The sequence below is a fragment of the Dendrobates tinctorius genome, unplaced genomic scaffold (genome assembly GCF_039654945.1).
Source record: "Dendrobates tinctorius isolate UK_male_01 unplaced genomic scaffold, ASM3965494v1 ptg000051l, whole genome shotgun sequence".
Taxonomy (NCBI): domain Eukaryota; kingdom Metazoa; phylum Chordata; class Amphibia; order Anura; family Dendrobatidae; genus Dendrobates; species Dendrobates tinctorius.
In genome coordinates this window covers 7497603-7518749 of record NW_027361719.1, presented here as the reverse complement: position 1 = coordinate 7518749, position 21147 = coordinate 7497603, and the positions used below count along the sequence as shown (strand labels likewise).

At 41.5% G+C, this 21147-nt stretch overlaps 1 protein-coding gene across 1 annotated transcript in view; it reads left to right on the top strand.

Annotated features, from left to right (window-relative positions):
* DAZAP2 (DAZ associated protein 2) overlaps positions 1–20545 on the top strand; it is a 30369-nt gene extending 9824 nt beyond the window's left edge. Inside the window, exons 2-4 of the mRNA XM_073576733.1 lie at positions 10254–10378; positions 13495–13740; positions 17554–20545. Of these exons, the coding sequence (XP_073432834.1) occupies positions 10254–10378; positions 13495–13740; positions 17554–17682 (500 nt within the window). The 3' untranslated portion in view covers positions 17683–20545. The remainder of the gene's footprint in view (positions 1–10253; positions 10379–13494; positions 13741–17553) is intronic.
* The last annotated feature ends 602 nt before the right edge of the window (positions 20546–21147 follow it).

The following is a 21147-nucleotide window of genomic DNA, read 5'->3' as shown; positions in this document are numbered from 1 at the left end:
GCGACGGGAAGCAAAGAAGAGGACGTCACCATTAGAAGATGGGAGGCACCGGACCGCGACACCCATCGGACCAAAACTGGACCTGGGCCCTCCCCCGGTGAGTATAATATAATTTGTTTTTCTTCTTTCAGGTTACATTGGGGGCTTACAGAATGTAGATAAGCCCCTGATGGTGGTGACGGCAGCTGATAGTCCAAAAAATAGGTGACAGATTCCCTTTAATATGGTTGAGGTTCTCCTAATATTAGAAAAAAAAAAGTCCATTTGAAAATGGTGCTCCTGCGCAGTGGCAGCTATCGATGTATATAGAGGTGATCCGATAGCTGCCACTGTGCTTTCAGCGCCATCTTGGAGGAGGACTTTTTTCCTCTAGCAAGTAGCAGCTGTCGGATCACCTCTTTATACACCGATAGGTGTCACTGTGCAGCTTTAGTGGGCACCATTTTCAAGTGGATTTTATTTATTTTTGAATATCAGGAGAACCTCAACCATAGTAATTATATGCACATCACACATGTGATTATGCTGCAGAACAGGTGCCACGGCATGCAGAAGGTTTTTTTTTTTTTTTTTTTTTTTTCTTCTTTCATGTAAACTAGGGGGCAGATCAGTGACCTGTCAGCAGTCTTCATTTTGAATAGCCAATAAGAGCACTACATGAAGACCCCTTCACAGTCCGCCTCGGGGCATGAGCATATCTTTAACACGAAACTGAAAATAAAGATTAAACAACAACCACAAGTCGGATCTCATCAACCAAGGTATCGTTTTAATCAGTATAACAGCGCTAACCTGACACTGTCTGTAGGTTTACTGTGCACATTCCTGCTGACAGGTTCACTTTTAAGCAATGGATAAAGCATAAAAGGTTGTAGTATCTGGGCAACCTTTTTTTTTTTTAACTATTTTTAGGCCACTAGATAATGCCTCTAACTGTATTAGTAAGTAGCTACAAAGTGTGGCACACTCACTTTATTGCGGCTGCTATATACAGTGGCTTGCAAAAGTATTCAAAAGTATTGCCATTTTTTTGTCTTGCCAACTTGGAATTTCATTTTTTTTTTTTCTTTGACGGTTTGCATTATTTGATGTAAAGAAGATGCCTACAACTGAACATTTGGTTTTCTTTTCATTGTGAAGCAGACCTTAAATAGTACAAAATAACTGAAATCTTTAGTGTGCATAATTATTCCTCCCCCCCCCCAAATCGATTTCGTTAAGTCTCTATGAGCTTTCCACATCTTGCCACTGGAATTCTTTGCCCATTCCTCAATGCAACACTGCTTCAGCTCCTTCATGTTAGATGGTTTCCTCTGGTGCACAGCAGTCTTCAAGTCTGACCACAGATTCTCAATTGGATTAAGGTCTTGGCTTTGACTAGGCCACTCCAAAACATTTACACATTTCTCCTTAAACCACTCGAGTGTTGCTTTAGCAGTATGCTTTGGGTTGTTGTCTTGTTGGAAAATGAACCTCCGTCCGAGTCTCAATTCACTGACTGACTGAAACAGGTTTTGCTCAAGAATATCCTTTTATTTCGCACTGTCAATCTTCCCCTTGACTCGGTCCATTTTTTTCTGTTCCTGCTGCCGAAAAACATCCCTACTGCATGATGCTGCCACCACCATATTTTACTGTGGGGATGGTGTTCTTGGGGTGATGAGTTGTTGGGTTGGCACCAGACATAACGTTTACCTTGGTGGCCGAAAAGTTCAATTTTGGTCTCATTTGACCACAGCACCTTTCACAATACATTTGAGGAGTCTCCGACATGTCTTTTGGCAAACTCAAAATGAGCCTTACAATTTTTGTGAGCAAGTAAAGGTTTTTTCTGCCCACTCTTCCATAAAGGCCACATCTATGGACTGTATGGCTTATTGTAGTCATATGGACGGATACTCCAGTCTCTGCTTGGGAACTCTGCAGCTCTTTCAAGGTTACTTTTGGTCTCTGTGCTGCCTCCCTGTTCAATGCCCTCCTTACCCGGGCTGAAAGTTTTAGTGGGCAGCCCTCTTGGCCCTGCAGCGTTGGGGTCCTAATGACAGCCATTTGCAGCACGCTGGCTCCATGAATGCACTGTTGACTTGCAGCGCTGGACCTTGGTTGAATTTAAAGAGGTTGTCCACTGCCTTAGTATTGATAACCTATACTTATGATAGAGGTCATTATGATAGAGTTGTCATTGTTTTGCGGTGGCCACTGGCCAGAAATACTCATTTTCAGTGCTGGCCGCCTTCTGGTAGTTGCCGCTGAAGGGTAATGTACATCCGTCTCTTTTTGATTTGAACAGAAGGTGGATGTGCAGTACCAAGACTCAGCCACTACCAGAACACGGCCAGCTCTGCGAGTGAGCATTGGCGGCCAGTGATAACAGCTGGTGTTGGTCTCCGGACAATCAGACATTGATTGACTTAAGGTACTGTCACACTTGGCGATGCACCAGCGATCCCGACCAGCGATATGACCCGGTCAGGATCGCTGGTGCATCGCTAAGTGGTCGCTAGTGACCTGCCACACAGGCAGATCTCACCAGCGACATAGCAGGGGTCGGGGGTGCTACTTACCTGTCAGAGGAGGCGATCCTGACGTCCTCCCACCTGCGTCCACACGTCGCTCGTCTCCACAGCAGGAAGCTGACGACGAGAAACTGCCCAGGACGTTCTCGCACGATCAGCGATAACCAGCGGGGGAGCGGTCGGAGGTAAGTATCAGACGTAGCGATATCGCTAGCAATATCGCTGCTACGTCGCAAAAAACAGTGACGTTATAGCGATATTGCTAGCGATATCGCTTAGTGTGACAGGCCCTTTATCCTAAGGATAGGTCATCAATGCTAAAGTAGTTGACAACCTCTTTAACTAAGTGCATCATCTGCAGTGATATTAGTATGTTTTTCCTGTGTTTGCACAGATTTCATCTGAGTACTCCAGATTTCTCGCACATGAAAAATATACTAAGGAGTTAACAACCTCTTCTTCTTACTGGCACCATCCTGCAGAACAAAATAATAAAAAATGCATACTTGCCTTTCGGACCTAGCAATGTCACTTAACCTCCTCGAGACACAGCACCAACATTGGGATCCGGTATATATGTATAATTTATTTTGGTCTGCAGGGTGGTACTGTTAAAGGGAACATGTCAGCAGGATTGTGAACAGTAACCTACAGACAGTGTCAGGCTGGCGCCGTTATACTGATTATAATGATACCTTGGTTGATGAAATCCGTCTTGTAGCTGTTTCTTAATCTTTACTTTCAGTATGTAGTTAATGAGAGTCTTGTGCCCTAAGGCGGGGCTGGGGTATGTGGCACTCTTATTATATATTCATAATGCAGACTGCTGACAGGTCGCTGCTCCCTCACTGACCTGCCCTCTAGTTTGCATAATGAATACCTAACATACTAAGGGAAAAAAAATGCTTCTGCAGGCAGGTGCCGGCAGTGTCACCTGCTCTGCAGCATAATCGATTGTTTTGTGTGCCAATAATAGAGTTTCGTGATTCAGCTAGGGGGGGAAAAAAAATCTACTTGAAAATAGCTGCTACAGCATGCGCGGCGGGCGCCATCTGTGTCTAGCTGTGATCGGATAGCTGCTACTGCGTATGCATCGGCGGTGCCATTTTACTGGAGATGAAGAAAAAAATTCTCCTCCAAGATGGTGCTGCTACTGCGCAGACGCTTGCGGCACTATCTTGGAGGGGAAACACTTTATTTGTTTTTTTTCCCCATCTCCAGTAAAATGGCGCCACATGCGCAGTAGCAGCTATCAAATTTATATACACCGATAGCTGCTACTCCGCAGGCGGCGCCATCTTGGAGGAGAATTTATTTTTTAATCTCCAGTAAAATGGCACTGCCTGCTCAGTAGCGGCTATCGGATCACAGCTAGACACAGCTGCTACTGTGTGGGCGCCATTTTCAAATAGATTTTTTTTTTTTCCCCCTAGCTGAATGAAATCACAAAACTGTATTATTGGCACACTAAACAAGCAATTATACCGCAGCGCAGGTGCCATGCCCGGCACTTGCCTGCAGAAGTTTTTTTTTTTCTTTTTTTTCAGTCAGTATGTGATGGTATTCATTATGCAGACTAGGGGGCAGGACCGTGAGGGAGGGTGTCAGCAGGGTGCATTATGAATAGCTAATCAGAGCACCACATGAAGACCCCCCACAGACCGCCCCGGAGCATGAGCATATCATTACCACCAAACTGAAAATAAAGATTAAATAACCACAAGACGGATTTCATCACCAGGTATCCTCATTGTAATTAGTGTAACGGTGCCAACCTGACACTGTGTGTAGGTTACTGTGCACAATCCTGCTGACAGGTTCCCTTTAATAATGGATTGTCCAGTAGTTGAGAGCTCCTTTTTAAAAGGGGTTATCGAGTTTCGCATGCTGTCACGATTCTGCAGTCAGTAACTGGCAGATTCTTCTTAAGAGCAGGACAACTCCTTGAAATGGCTTTTTATGAGTGACCCTAGTATGTATCTTCTATATGTACAATTCCAAAAAAAGTTAGGACACTGTGAAATGTAAGGAAAACAAGATTGCAATGATTTGGAAATCTCTTCTAGCCATATTTTATACTTCACAGAAAACTGAACACAGATCAGAAATTGAACATTTTTGTATTTAACTAGCTGAAGAGCCCGGCGCTGCCCGGGCATAGTAACTAACTGTGGTTACTTATAGCAAATTATAATTATCCTCCATCCCATACTCCCGTGCCCATATACCCATCATACATATCCACGATCCCATTGGCCCTTGCCCATATACCAATCATACATATCCTCCATCCCATAGTCGAGTGCCCATATACCCATCACACATCCTCCATCCCATAGTCCCGTGCCCATATACCCGTCATATATATCCTCCATCCCATAGTCGAGTGCCCATATACCCATCATACATATCTTCCATCCCATAGTACAGTGCCCATATACCAATCACACATCCTCCATCCCATAGTCCCATGCCCATATACCCGTCATACATATCCTCCATCCCATAGTCGAGTGCCCATATACCCATCATACATATCCTCCATCCCATAGTCCCATGCCCATATACCCATCATACATATCCGACATCCCATAGTCCCGTGCCCATATACCCATCATACATATCCGACATCCCATAGTCCCGTGCCCATATACCCATCATACATATCCGACATCCCATAGTCCCGTGCCCATATACCCATCATACATATCCGACATCCCATAGTCCCGTGCCCATATACCCGTCATACATATCCTCCATCCCATAGTACAGTGCCCATATACCCATCACATATCCTCCATCCCGTAGTCCCGTGCCCATATACCCGTCATACATATCCTCCATCCCATAGTCCAGTGCCCCTATACCCATCACACATCCTCCATCCCATAGTCAACCATTATGACATCATAATGAGCGGCGGGGCTTGCAACCTATGATGACATCAACGTCGCCATGGCAACCATTATGACATCATAATGAGGGGCGGGGCTTGATACACACACACACTTTTTCCCCATTATGTAGATGGGGGCAAAATTGTTTGGTCAGTTGGAAAGCGCAGGGTTAAAATTTCGCCTCACAACATAGCCTAGGACACTCTCGGGGTCCAGACGTGTGATTTTGCCAAATTTTGTGGCTGTAGCTGCGACGGTGCGGATGCCAATCCTGGACAACATTCCATACCAGTCCATTGAACATGTAACTTATTTCTTATTTTCCTGCCCACAAGTAGCCCTATACTATTGGCTAGACGTTCTGTAAAACTTTGCACTAGGTAGTATATATAGCTCTGGCAAAAATTAAGAGACCATTGCACAGTTTTATAAAAATCAGCTTCTCTCCCATGTCTGAGAGCCATTCCATTCCAGTGTCAGTTGAATTCCAACCAGAGTGCACCTCATTCTACTTAATGTGCTTCTGATTAGGTGATCACCTGAACCAAATCTTATTTAATGAAAGAAAGTAAGAAAACCCTGCTGTGGTGTTCACAATCCTCTTGCAATAGGACAAGCTGGATGACAAAACAAGTGCTAGTAATATCCCAAAAGTAATAGGAATGAAAAAATAACTTTTAACCATTCCAAAGGAGTTGAAAAGAAAAGTCTTGAGTGAGGAAAAGAAGGGCTCAATTCTGGCTTACTAGCAGAAGGATACAGTGAGCGTCATGATGCCGCCATCCTAAAAATTTCTAAGACCATTACAACAGGGTCATGCAGCAGAAGTTGGGGACAACAAAGCTCTCCACTGACCGGGATGACCGTCATCTTGACGGTCACTCATCAACCGCAGGATGACATCAAGTGACCAACAAAAGAGACGGCAGCTGGGGTGAAGTGCATGGCAAGAACAGTTCGTCACCAGCTCCTAGAGGCAGGGTTCAAATCATGTAAAGCCAGAAAAAAACTTTCATCAATGAGAAGCAAAGGAGAGCCAGACTGAAGTTTGCTAAAGACCATAAGGATTGGACCATAGAGGACTGTTGTAAGGTAATGTTCTCTGATGAGTCTAATTTTCAGCTTTGCCCAACACCTGGTCGTCTAATGGTTAGACGGAGACCTGGAGAGGTGTACAAGCCAGGGTGTCTTGCACCCACTGTGATATTTGGTGGAGGATCGGTGATGATCTGGGGATGCTTCAGCAAGGTTATCCTGGAAAAACAATTCCTTCTGCTCAGGCAATGTTCCAACTCTGAGGGCTGGTTTTTCCAGCAGGACATTGCGCCATGCCACACAGCTAGGTCAGTGTGTGGATAAAGGACCACCACATCAAATCACTGTCATGGCCAGCCCAATCTCCAGACCTGAACCCCATTGAAAACCTCTGGAATGTAATCAAGAGGAAGATGGATATTCACAAGCCATCAAACAAAGAACTGCTTAAATTTTTGTACCAGGAGTGGCATAAGGTCACCCAAAAGCAGTGTGAAAGACGCATGAAAGCTGTGATTAAACATCATGGTTATTCCACAAAATATTGATTTCTGAACTCTTCCCGAGTTAATACATTAGTATTGTTGTTTCTAAATGATTATGAGCTTGTTTTCTTAGCATTATTTGAGGTCTGTAAGCACTGTATTTTTTTTTTTTTTTTTTTTTTTTTATTTTGACCATTTCTCGTTTTCTGAAAATGTATACAAAATTTAGTGCTTGGAAATTCGGAGACATGTCAGTAGTATATAGAATAAAAGAGCAATTTACATTTCACTCAAAAATATACCTAGACAAAAATCGGACAAAATGAAAATTTTGCAGTGCTCTCTTAATTTTTGACAGATAAGGTATATTGAGCGACAAAGGCCTTGTTCTGGGTGTCGTCAGTTTTATAGTTTTAAACAGTTTGTTTATTGGTCGATACCAGTGATATGTGATACAACCGTGCAAGTATTTCATGTGACCCTTCATTGCGTTACTCTGTTGAACTGTTAATATTTTTATATTGGTATTTTTAATAAAGCCATACATTTTTAGAGACTTTTTTTTTTTTTTATAGTTCAGATGTGTGTCTTGTTTGACTTGTGCTGTTTAGGTTTATAGTTGGCACATAATATCAGCAAAGATTCACAGATTCTAGAGAAATCCTATGTGCATAAGGGACAAGGTTGACAATCCGTATTGGTTGCTCATGATAGAAGTGTCTTCAAGCAGGCGCAGCACCGCATTAACAAAGGGGCTGGATTCACTCATACAAATAATATGGGCCCAGAACTACTTCCAGAAATGTGAAAATGTTTTGTAGTACAATCCACAAATACAAGTTACAGGGAACCTGTCAGTAGGATCAATCCTCATGAATCGTCTACATGGGCATGCAGGTCATAGAAAGTTGAATTAAGTGATACTGTGGATTGCAAATAACAAATTGGGTATTATTCCAGAGAAATCAACATTTTTCTTTATGTAAGTGGGCTGTTGGGATCCATGATCTGGACACTGATCTCCCTCAGAATCTGTCATCAGCTTATTTTCAAATGGAAGGGGGTAGACAGTGAGAGACATGTAATGACTGAGAGCCTGCTATCATTTTTCACATACAGTTCTGCAGTGAGATCAGAACTAACATAGTACAGCAGATTGAATTTTCTCTCATTACAAACACGTTTGCAGTTTTCCTCTCAGGCACAGCTCTGCAGCAGAGCTGAAGCACTGTGATTAAAACCAACTCTGAACCTAAAATGAAAACTAAATGAGCAAATATCCTACAATGAGTAAATAATAATGGTACATATAAATAACATGGGGTACTTAGTTGACAGTATTTTGATTAAAATATTAAGTTAAAAGCCATGACAAGGTGTAACCAATTGGACTGACCCTAACTTCTCAGTGTGTCAGCAGACTTTTAAAATAAATGGATACAGAGTAGGACCCAGACCTGACTGTTAAGACCTTCTTGGGCTGGGCATTTTGTGTGCATAGCTTTCCATGGTCAGGTTTCTGAACGGTCAGCTCTGGGTCCTCCTCTGTACCCATCTATTTTGAAGTCTACAGGGGTATTTGATCATTTTATTTCTTGGGTCTGTTAAATGGCCAAAGTGTGAATTTGCACATACACATTGCTTTTATACCAACATATGTTCCAGCGCGACTTTGTTTTTTTTTTTATTTTTTTTTAGCTGCCATCATTATAAGGACAACTGCACATGCAAATATGTTTGTAATGAGACAAAGTTCATTTCTCCAGTTCTGTGTTAGCTCTGATCTCACTGCAAAGCTGAGTGAGATTGAGAGCAGACTGTCAGTCATTCCATGTCTCATTGGTAACACCCCTGCTCATTTATAATAAGCTCAGGAGGCGGAGACTCAGGGAGATCAGAGTCCGGCCCATAGATCTTAAGAGCTCACTGTATACAAGATGAATATGGAATTGTCTGGAGTAAGACATTGGATCGCAGATATCAAGACATCACTTTATTCAATTTTCTATGACCTAAACTGCTTAGGAGGGTCATGCAAAGCAGAATTCACATATCAACACAATCAAGCAATAAAGCTGTCCCCCCTGGGCTAAAGCTCGTTTAAAGTGGGCAACTAAGACAAAATGCAAAATTTTTCTGTGCTTGGATGAATCAAAATGTGTAAAATATATATATATATATATATATATATATATATATATATATATATATATATATATATATATTATATATATAATATATATATATATATATATATATATGAGCCCGGCGCTGCCCGGACATAGTAACTAACTGTGGTTAGTTACAGCAAATTATAGTTATCCTCCATCCCATAGTCAACCATTAAGACATCATAATGAGCGGCGGGGCTTGCAACCTATGATGACAGCGTCGCCATGGCAACCATTATGACATCATAATGAGGGGCGGGACTTGATACACACTTTTTCCCCATTATGTAGATAGGGGCAAAATTGTTTGGTGAATTGGAACGCGTGGGGTTAAAATTTCGCCTCACAACATAGCCTAGGACACTCTCTGGGTCCAGACGTGTGACTGTGCCAAATCTTGTGGCTGTAGCTGCGACGGTGCGGATGCCTATCCCGGACATACACACAGTTGAGAGAGATATATATATATATATATATATATATATATATATATATATATATATAATCACACACATACACACACACACCATTTTATATACCTTGAATGCTGTGTTCTGTGGACTTGAGAATTGAGAAGAGCGACCATCCAGTTTATCAGCACAGTTCAAAATCCTTCATATCTGATGATATGGGGATGCATTAGTGCCAATGGTATGAGCAACTTGCACATCTTGAAAGGCATTGTGAATACAGAGCATTATATAGTGTTTAGAAGACCATATGCTCCGTCAAGGCAACGTCGATATCAGGGAAAGCCTTGCATGTTTCAGCCAGAAAATGTTAACCCACATATTGCTTCCATATGGCTACGTTCTTGACTTCTTTACATTTTACACAGCGTGACAGCGTACTAACTTTATTCTGGAGTTGGTGTTGTAGATTGTGAGCATTATTTGGGACAGGACTAATGTAAATGGTGAAACTATCTGTTCAGCACTGCAAATTATGGTATGTAGGTGCTGTGTAAAACAACCCCCCCCCCCCGATAATGATATCCACAGTTGGCGTTCCAGTGTATTACATGGCAGCATTCATTGAATGGTCACCGTGTAGTCAAAGTATTGGCCTGAAATGCTAGGTTTGTGATATTTGTGTTTCCTATGTATTGACACCCTCCTTTTTACTTCTCCCTCTGTCCTTCCTCTACAGAACAATACCCAACTCCTCCAGCCTATCCAACCCAGGCTCCCAATCCTCAGTCTGCCTACCCACCAGCAGCCATGCATCTCTCTCAAGCGCCCCCCTACACAGACGCTCCTCCTGCTTATTCTGAGGTATAGTATAATATAACCTGCTATGTTTTTCTTTTGTCTAACCGAATCCATTTAAGAAAAAAATCTTTATAGATATTATACTTTAATCTATACTTTAGAAATCTACATTTTTTTTCACCAATGTATTTGTAAAACGCCTTGTTTTTTTATGGGCAGAGTTGTTGTTTTTAAGTGCACCGTTTACTTGTCCATATAATGTATTGGAAAATGGGGAAAAAACACATCTTTGTAGGGTGAAATGAATTTAATTAGGATAAAAAGTAATTTCATTATTGTTTTAATGATAACTAGTGATGTAGTGATGAGCGAGTATACTCGTTACTTGAGATTTGCTGAGCATGCTCGGGTGGTCTGAGTATTTGGATGTGCTCGGAGATTTAGTTTGTCGCTGCAGCTGCATGATTTGTGGCTTCTGGACAGCCTGAATACGTGTGAAGATTGCCTGTTTGTTAGGAAACCCCCACATGTATTCAGGCTGTCTAGCAGCTACAGAAACTAAATCTCTGAGCACATCCAAATACTCGGAGGACACCCGGGCATGCTCGGGAAATCTCGAGTAACGAGTATACTCGCTCATCACTAATGATAACCTTATTCTGTGGCATTAGTGATTTGTCTATCTAGCTATGTGAAAGCTAGGTTTTTCTGCTTTTCATTAGCACCATTTTGGCATACATACAACTATTTAATTTTCTGGGGGAGGAAAGATGACAAAAAAACAGCAATTCTGGACTTTTGTTTTTCTTTTCCCGTTTAGAGTGTGGGAAAAATAAAGGCATGCGGTTTTATAGCTTATTCAGGCCTGCTTACCCACTTGTTCTGACATTGGACTTATAGATACAGCTCCATGCTGCCTCGAACTTACTGATCCCAGGGAATATTGTGTAAGGGCTCTAATACAGTCATATGATAAAGTTTGGGAACCCCTATTAATGTTAACCTTTTTTCTTTATAACAATTTTGGTTTTTGAAACAGCTAGTTCAGTTTCATATATCTAATAACTGATGGACTCAGTTATATTTCTGGATTCAAATGAGGTTTATTGTACTAACAGAAAATGTGCAATCTGCATTTAAACAAAATTTGACTGGTGCAAAAGTATGGGCACCTCAACATAAAAGTGACATTAATATTTTGTAGATCCTCCTTTTGCAAAAATAACAGCCTCTAGTTGCTTCCTGTAGCTATTAATGAGTTCCTGGATGAAGGTATTTGTGACCATTCCTGTTTACAAAACAATTCCAGTTAAGTTTGATGGTCGCCGAGCATGGACAGCCCGCTTCAAATCTTCCCACAGATGTTCAATGATATTCAGGTCTGGGGACTGGGATGGCCATTCCAGAACATTGTAATTGTTCCTCTGCATGAATGCCTGAGTAGATTTGGAGCGGTGTTTTGGATCATTGTCTTGCTGAAATATCCATCCCCTGCGTAACTTCAACTTCGTCACTGATTCTTGCACATTATTGTCAAGAATCTGCTGATACTGAATTGAATCCATGCGACCCTCAACTTTAACAAGATTCCCGGTGCCGGCATTGGCCACACAGCCCCAAAGCATGATGGAACCTCCACCAAACTTTACTGTGGGTAGCAAGTGTTTTTCTTGGAATGCTGTGTTTTTTAGCCTCCATGCATAACGCCTTTTTGTATGACCAAATAACTCAATCTTTGTTTCATCAGCCCACAGGACCTTCTTCCAAAATGTAACTGGCTTGTCCAAATGTGCTTTTGCATACCTCAGGCGACTCTGTTTGTGGCGTGCTTGCAGAAACGGCTTCTTTCGCATCACTCTCCCATACAGCTTCTCCTTGTGCAAAGTGCGCTGTATTGTTGACCGATGCACAGTGACACCATCTGCAGCAAGATGATGCTGCAGGTCTTTGGAGGTGGTCTGTGGATTGTCCTTGACTGTTCTCACCATTCTTCTTCTCTGCTTTTCTGATATTTTTCTTGGCCTGCCACTTCTGGGCTTAACAAGAACTGTACCTGTGTTCTTCCATTTCCTTACTATGCTCCTCACAGTGGAAACTAACAGGTTAAATCTCTGAGACAACTTTTTGTATCCTTCCCCTGAAAAGCAATGTTGAATAATCTTTGTTTTCAGATCATTTGAGAGTTGTTTTGAGGAGCCCATGATGCCACTCTTCATAGGAGAATCAAATGGGAGACCTACTTGCAAGTGGCCACCTTAAATACCTTTTTCTCATGATTTGATACACCTGGCTATGAAGTTCAAAGCTCAATGAGGTTACAAAACCAATTTAGTGCTTCAGGAAGTCAGTAAAAAGTAGTTAGGAGTGTTCAAAGCAAGAAAATGATAAGGGTGTCCATACTTTTGCACTGGTCAAATTTTGTTTAAATGCAGATTGCACATTTTCTGTTAGTACAATAAACCTCATTTGAATCCAGAAATATAACTGAGTCCATCAGTTATTAGATATATGAAACTGAAATAGCTGTTGCAAAAAACAAAATTGTTATAAAGAAAAAAGGTTAACATTAATAGGGGTGCCCAAACTTTAACATATGACTGTAATTAAAATTGGACCCATACATAATACTTGCTGGACGTTGGGGGGTATGCAGTTGTGACTGATGTCAGATTGTGTGGCAAACTATCTACATTACATTGTAATAAGCTGCCTTTTCTTCTCTGGAGCCAAATTGTCAAACGGTACAACTAGATGACCTCAGCAATGCCGTTTTTACATAATGCGTATTTAAAACTAATTCCTTTTATTGCATAATATCTGTGTGTAGATTGCAGTGAGTCTGTGAGCTTACAACCGATAGCCATACAAATTCCTGTATTGATGCCTCATTGATCTGGTTACATTTGTCTCCTTTCTGTTATGTTTGTACAGCAGTGGCCATTATCATCGTGCTTATAGTGGCTAAATCACAACCTAAAAGTCACTATTTTGCCAGCGTGAAAAAAGATTATAACCAATTTATTTTCTTTATGGGTCACATGACTTTTTTCTCCCCCCTCCCCCCCCCCCCCCCCCCCCCATTTCTCTTATACATGATTTGATACCACTTGATTGTTTATGGAATATGTTAAAAATGTCTTGTTAATGCCCTTCCTGTCTGTATTTTCTCTTCTGTGCAGCTTTATCGCCAAGGATATGTTCACTCAGCTGCTGCTGCTAATATGGCTGCTATGTCTGCAGCTTACCCAGGAACATCCATGTATCTGCCTATGGCTCAGACGATGCCAGTTGCTCCCATGACTTCCTCTCTTCCCATGGCTTACTACCCCATTGGCCCAGTGTATCCCCCAGGTTCCACACTCCTAGTTGAAGGTGGATATGATGCTGGTGCAAGGTTTGGTGCAGGAAGTTCAGCAAGTGTGCCAGTAAGTTTTCTGAATCATGAATGTATGAATAGAATTTAGAACGGGCCTGCACTAGTTTTCTGTTGCCATTGCTGCTGTATTTTAGTATTTTTTAAATTCTTGGTTATTTCACATGTAGTGGTGTTGCTGGAACCCTAATGCAACAAAACCACTTAAAGGGGTTTTCCCACAAACAAGTTTGTTGTAATCAATAGATGTTTATTATTCAAGTTCCACAATTGGATGTGTTTTATTAATGTGCCCCTGCTATGTACTGTGTAATTAAACTGAAAAAAAAATGAACTGTAGTATAAGTTGCTATGCATGCAAAATAGGAGCATGTTCACACTGGCCATTAAACAGACAAAACCGAAGACAGAAACAAGGCAATAGCAATATATAGATAGGAAAAAAATTCCAGCATCCAGATCCGTAATTAGATTAAAAAAATTTTTTATTCCTTTATTCCAAAATTTAAAAAAATCATAAGATTCTCAATCATGATAAGAGACGCATCAGGACGTGTAGTTGGACGCGTTTCGGACAAAAAAACAGTCCTTATTCTAAGACAACACATAATACATCTGAACACATGCTTTTAAAGGGAAACATAGGAAGTCAAGGAACAATCAAGACTAAACAAAGCCAGCTGATTAATGGGAGGTAGTAAGTCACAATCACACTTACAAAACACTCAAAATCTCACTCCTAATGTTCATACCCGTTGGAACTCTGCTTTGTAACAATAACATCCATTTTGCCTCTCGGCGTAATAATAAATCATTTAAGCACAGGGGGGGCATATCCAGGATGGGATGGGGGGGCCATGTGCTTGCCAGCAGCACAGGGGGGCAATGTGCCAGCACAAGGGGGCAATGTGCCAGCAGCATGGGGGGGCATGTGACAGCAAAAGGGGGCCATGTGCCAGGATGGGGGTTTAATAGATACCAGGATGAAGGACATGTATATGATTTGTAAGACGGACACTGGCATTATAAGACAGACCCCATTTAAAATTTCTTTTTCAACAAATTTGGGGGTGCGTCTTAAAATCAGGTGCGTCTTATAACGCGAAAAATAAGGTAAATATGTATTTTTTTAATTACAGTTGGTAAATGTTCATCATTTTTCTGTCGTAGGTTTTGTATGTACTGTGTACTGTCTGTGTCTGATGTGCCCTTCTTTTGTGTCCTCCCCTGCCCAGGAGAAGCGGTACAAAGACATTACAGCAGTGGGATCACAGCTAATTAAGCAATGTTTTACCTCATAGAAATAAAAACAGAAAGCAGCAGCTGTGATCCCATGCTGTAATGTCTGTATACTCTCTTTTTATTCCTCCCCTGCGGGGCTGTGGAGTTGGTAAGCCAAACCTCCAACTCCTCAATTTCCATGACATCGACTCCATATCCGACTCCACCAAAATGGGTTCCGACCACGACTCCAACTCCACAGCCTTGCCAGGACTGTTTAGTCGGTAAGCCAAACCTCCAACTCCTTAATTTCCATGACACCAACTCCACCAAAATGGGCTCCTACTCCCCTGCCCAGGAGCTGTGGTATGATCAGACGATGTCCCTGTATGGTCAGACACAGCCATTACATAGTACACAGCAGGGACACATTTATAAGATTCTGAAAACAAGAACTTTTTTTTTCTTTAAAACACATCCAGTTGTTGAAGCTATTATTCTTCCAAGATCTTTTAATTAAAATGTACTTTGTTCATGGGACACCCCTTTAAGCTTTTCTGAACATGCGCTGTGTATCTGCAGCGCATGTATGGTAGCGCGCTCAGGACCTGAGCCCACACTATAACAGGAAGGTGCCAGCCAGTGTTTGCCTGTAAAAGCAGAGATCAGAGCAGAGGTTCAGTCACTGCTGTTAAATGTCATTGTAATGTTATAGCGTGTGGTCCTGGGGCCACGCTATTCCAATCAGTTCCTTGCGACAAGTTTGTGGGACACTATGGCAGCCTTCGCCTGCTGATGTTTGTACAACCGTGAAACCCATCCAATGGCTGGTCTTCAAAGGAGACTGACCTGTATTATTGCAATATATAAGATAAGCAATCTGGGGATTTGCAAATTCAAGTACTATATTGAGAAAGTAAACAAGTGTTTTTGTTTTTTTTTCTAAAAAATGTTTTAATCACCAAAAGCTTACCCATTTAAAAGATAAACATGTGCACTAGGTCTATAAATCCGATCTATCAATAACGTATACAAAATTACTTAACAAATATGATAAATGCCGTAAAGCACAAAACCTGAAATTGCAGAATTTGTTTTTTTTTTTTAAATTTTTTCAGACTTCATACTCGTTCAAAACAATACAATTAAAAGGCGATCAAAACATGTCATTTACCCCAATGTATCACTGAACATGTATGCTTACCGGGCTTAAAACATACCATCCTACAGCTCAATTGACAGAAAAATAAAAAGTAAATGATGACGCAAAACAATTTTTTTTTTTTTTTTCCTTCTTTTCCAATTTATGAAGTGATGTAAATTTTTGCGCTTAGGATCACCATATTCGGACTGAACTGGAGAATCATGTTACTTAGTCATTCTTTACCACACAATAGATGCCACAAAAACTCCAAAAAGCAAAGGCAAAATCGCAGGACTTTTTTTTGCCATTTCACTTCTCCTTAATTTTCCTTTTCATTAGCTTGTAAAAAAATAATGGTGTCATTCAGAACTGCTACTTGTCCTCCAACAAACCAGCCCTAACACGGCTATATCGACTGGAAAGTAAAAAGAGGTTATGACGCTTAAAAAAGGGATGAAAACAATAAATTGTCTGGGGCTAGAAGGGGGATAAAGGTTTTATTCAGGATATAAAATTCATGGCAACAGTCAGGAGAAGGAAAGGACTCATGAGTCTGAGTGAGCGCCACCTCCCATTTACTGCATCGCTTAGGTTTGGGGATGAGCTGCAGCACCTCACATGGCCGTGCTCGCGATGATCTGCAGCTGCAGTGAAGTAAGGTTTGATCTAGGATTTCTTAAAAAAAAAAAAATAATAATGTAGATGCTTCACTGGCAAAAATTTTGCTGTTTTTTTTTTTCTTTAAAAAAAAAAAAGGAAACACAGCAGAAATCTGCCAAAGATAAAATGTGACCATATCATAATGCAGGTAGCAGCTGAGTGTTGATTAGTTTAGCTGTCTATGTTGGTAATTATCCACATTCTTTAAGAATGACTCGAAACGCGTCAACACAGAATGACTGTTCAAACCAAGTGCAGGCACGCGGTTCTTCGCGGTGTGGCAGAATTTTTAAATATACCTCCCCACCTGCTTGGCTATTTTCTATCTCCTCCCTTCTCTGACTCTATGAAGTCAGAGCTGTCAATCAAATAACAGGTGAAGAATGGAGATAGATGGAAATCTAGCAGGCGTGAAGGTGTATGTAAATGTTGGCTCCGCCATTAAGCACTTCGTTGAAGACATAGTTTAAACAGTCATCCTGTGCCGACAGAACCTTTTAAAAGGACAGTCATGTGATCTGTGGGCAATGTGTGTGTATGCCCGTGAGTCCAGTGGGTGCTCATACTAGTGATTGCCAGTTATCACTGCATGCACAGTTACATGGAGAAGACAGTCAATCACTGATTAGGACAGCCCACTGGATTCCTGTACATACAAACGCCAGCAATTTCAATAAAATGTATCCCCCCACAATAATGTATATCAGTCTGATATATCATCCATTCCTGCCTGCAGATCAGATATCATTTTCACATTTCCAGCATGACAGGTTCCCTTTAAATGTGATGCTTGTTTAAAATCTGTACAGTTTTATCATTATTTTCGTTCTTCTCTTTCAGCCTCCACCTCCTGGCTGCCCTCCCAACGCTGCTCAGCTGGCTGCCATGCAAGGTGCCAACGTCATAGTCACACAGAGAAGAGGCAACTACTTTATGGGTGGCTCAGATGGAGGTTATACCATGTGGTGAGGAGGATCCGCAGGCACCAAAGGGGGGGGGGGTATAAAGTAACAAAAATGAGAATACAAGCGGGCTAATAATTTTGTACAAGGAATGACATCTCTGCGTGAGCACTCCCCACAATGCTCTGCTTTAGAATATTAACCCAGGATTGAAGTTTAGAAACAAGGCTGTGGGATGTCTGCTTGGTGCTTCGTACTCCTGCTGGAAATCCTTTATACAGAGGAAAAAAAAATTGTAAAAAATTAAAAAAAAAAAACAAAAATAAAAAAAAGCTTTACATCCCTTTCTACCACTTCCTACCTCCCACTCACTTCTCTTCACCCTTTTATTATTAAACATGCTGATAGGATCTTTGTATTAGGAAGGGTATAAAAGAATTCCACTTTGAAGGTAACTTGGAGCTCAGCAGGTTGTTTGGCTTTGTTGCGAAGACAATTTATTTTCTGCAATATTTATAGAAAAGGACGTGTATATTTTGGAGCGAAAGTAAATATTAATGACTTACACAAAGCGTTTATCGCATCCATGTTGTCTTTCTTCAGACTGTCAAGTGCCTGTACGGTACCACAAAATGACTCCTTGTAGACATGGCTGCAACATCTTATATAGTCGTCATTTAGGTCCTGTGCGGACATTTATGGACTGTCGTAGTCTTTCCAGACATTTGCTGCTTTGGCCAGTAGATGGCGTCAGACCACTATACATTTGCGGAGGTCGGGTTTCTTATTTCATACAGTCTACTATTTCAGCGTCCAGCTGTGGTCCCTGGGTATTATGGTCTTTGCTTTCACTCTTTTTTTTTTTTTTTTTTTTGGTAATGTTTTATATGCTGGTATCAGACATTTTCAGAAAAAAAACAAACGCTGTAGTTATGGTCAAGGAGTTACACTGCCTTGTAGGAACTGAAGGATGATCCGAAGCTCCAAAGCTTCTGAAAACAGGCAGTGAATGGCTCTTGGGTCGAGTACTGATAAATTCCAGTAATCTAGGATCACCAGTACCTGGATTATCGGAGTGCTGCTTTGCTATCACCCCTTAGATTTCTGATCATGCAAATTCACTATCAGAGAAAAGACAATAAACATTTCTGCCCATCTGATTAGAAGAATTTTACCTATTGAGTTATCCTACACTTACATAGAGGTGAATGGGAAAAAGTAGTGTGACAGCTGTTATTATATTGAAGTCCCCTCGCAGCTGTATAAACCTCATTCCTAAGGGGGTGATGCAGCTATGAAACTCATGTGACATCCCAAATCTCTACTCTGTGTGTAGATTAGTCTTTAGTCAGATGTAAACCTCACTTATATGTATGAATGCTCCTGGTACATACAGCAGATAGATGCTGCAAATGCAGTGTGGATGCAGCTTCATCCGTGCTATTGCCTATGCCAACCCAGTTATCAGGGTCTATAATTTAGGGACACACTGAAAGCCCTTTATATCCATGGATGCATTTCTTGTTATAGCCTGCTATTGAGGAATCAAAAGTCTGGGAACCATGAATCAATGTCACCAAGCATTGTGAAATGGCAGTGAGTAATCCCCACCGATATTGGGTATTTAGGTCAATATTTTCGAAGTATGACATGGGTTAAAGACGCCACATGGAATTATACCCGCTCCAGTATTATTACTCGTCCTTTTCTATATATAAATGTTCACTAGTGATGAATGAACGTGCTCAGATAAGGTGGTACCCGAGCACGCTTGTGTTAAGAGCGTCTTTGGCGTGCTTGAATACCATGTTCGAGTCCCCGCGGCTGCATGTCTTGTGGCTGTTTGACAGCCGTATCACATGTAGGGATTGCCTGTTAGGTAATCCCTGTGGGTGTTGAGCAGCCACGGGGACTCAAACATGGTATTCGAGCACGCCAAAGACGCTCATAACACAAACGTGCTCGGGTACCACCTTATCTGAGCACGTTCGCTCATCACTAATGCTCACCTCTCTGAGGATTATGTTCTTCCAAATGGAGGTCCCAAAAAAGTCACTATCTTCTGAATGCAATAAGAGTTAAATGTTTATAATGTCAGTGAATGGGTCTTCATATATCAAGATTTCTTTTTTTTTTTTTCCAGCAGACAAAACACTTATTGTGTGAAAGCCCATTCACGTTCTAAGCACCTCCAAATGATATAAATGATTATTCTTTATTTTAGAGGGACACTATCCTAAAAGATTGGCCAACGCTATATGGCAAACCATTGTAACTGAGTAAAGACCTCATCATTTTGGTTGTACAAAGGATAACTCGTGCACAGGTGCTTGAATCCTCTTCACAGAAGCCAAAGTTTGCTTGCAGTTTTGGTTTCTGAAAAACTGGTACTGACTTATCCATGCTAACCCTATTAAACTCGAAAAAAAAAAACCCTCTTTACTGTTAGTGTCCCTTTAAATGAGTATCCTGTGAGAGATTTCAGGGATCCAATTCAGTTCCCATGTTGAGTATGTGGTCAGTTAGCTGCTTGTTGAAGTCACTTTATTGTTCTGCAAGTTCCTGCTGTTCCAAAGATCTCGCGTTTCGGTTTCCATTTTGTTTTGCTCAGAAGCAATAGGCAGAGTATCTGTTCAAGGTTCATCCGACATCAGAAACGATGAGTGCGGCCTGAGTGTTCTTCAGCATAGGCTGCACGCATCTCGAGCAAGGCCCAGTCACTCCATACTGTGCGTGTTGGCTGTTATTATGACTGATATGCTAAAGGGCATTTAACAGTCCATATGTTTAATACACTGTGGTGCACTTGTGGATTTTTTTTATATATATATCTATATACTAAAAACAAATGTAGAAGAAGAAAAAATTATTTTGAAGATTTGAATAAACTGATGAAAATGAAATAAACATCGTAAATGAAAATCTCCAAATGGTCTACTTTGTCCTTTTTTGTATTCTTTTTCGGAAACTACAGGACCTCCACAGTTGGTATGAACGTGAGGTTCACACTAGCCTTCTGAGGTTTGTTTTTCTGTTCCATGCTAGGAAATGAGAAGCATTCCTTATGCAGGAAATGTAATGGTTACATGATGGACACTACTTTAATTGGTGTAATGGGTCGGTTGGGTTTGAAATAGGCTGTCTCATTTATTCCCCAAAAATAAAATCATTTTTCCAGGACGTCCTATCCTGACAGCACGATGGGGGGTTGTCCTTTTCATCCTTACAGGGACAGGAAATGCACGAGAGGTTAAAGGTCCCCTCTCACGCTCATACTCCAGTGTTTTTCCTGTCCCTGTAATGACAGGCACGAGAGATGCCGCAGAGGAAGTTAGTCGCTGCATCCAGCAAGGAGCTTACCCAAGATGGGAGTCGACAGGCCCAGGGGGATATGGATCCACACGGCAGCTCCCCCATTCCCCCCCCCCCCCCGGTCAGACGGTCCGGGGCAGTACCCCCCTAAGGGGGGGGTTCTCCGCCAGGCGTCCTGTGGAGCGTGGCTCCGGGACTTGGAGCCGCTTCCCCTCAGTGG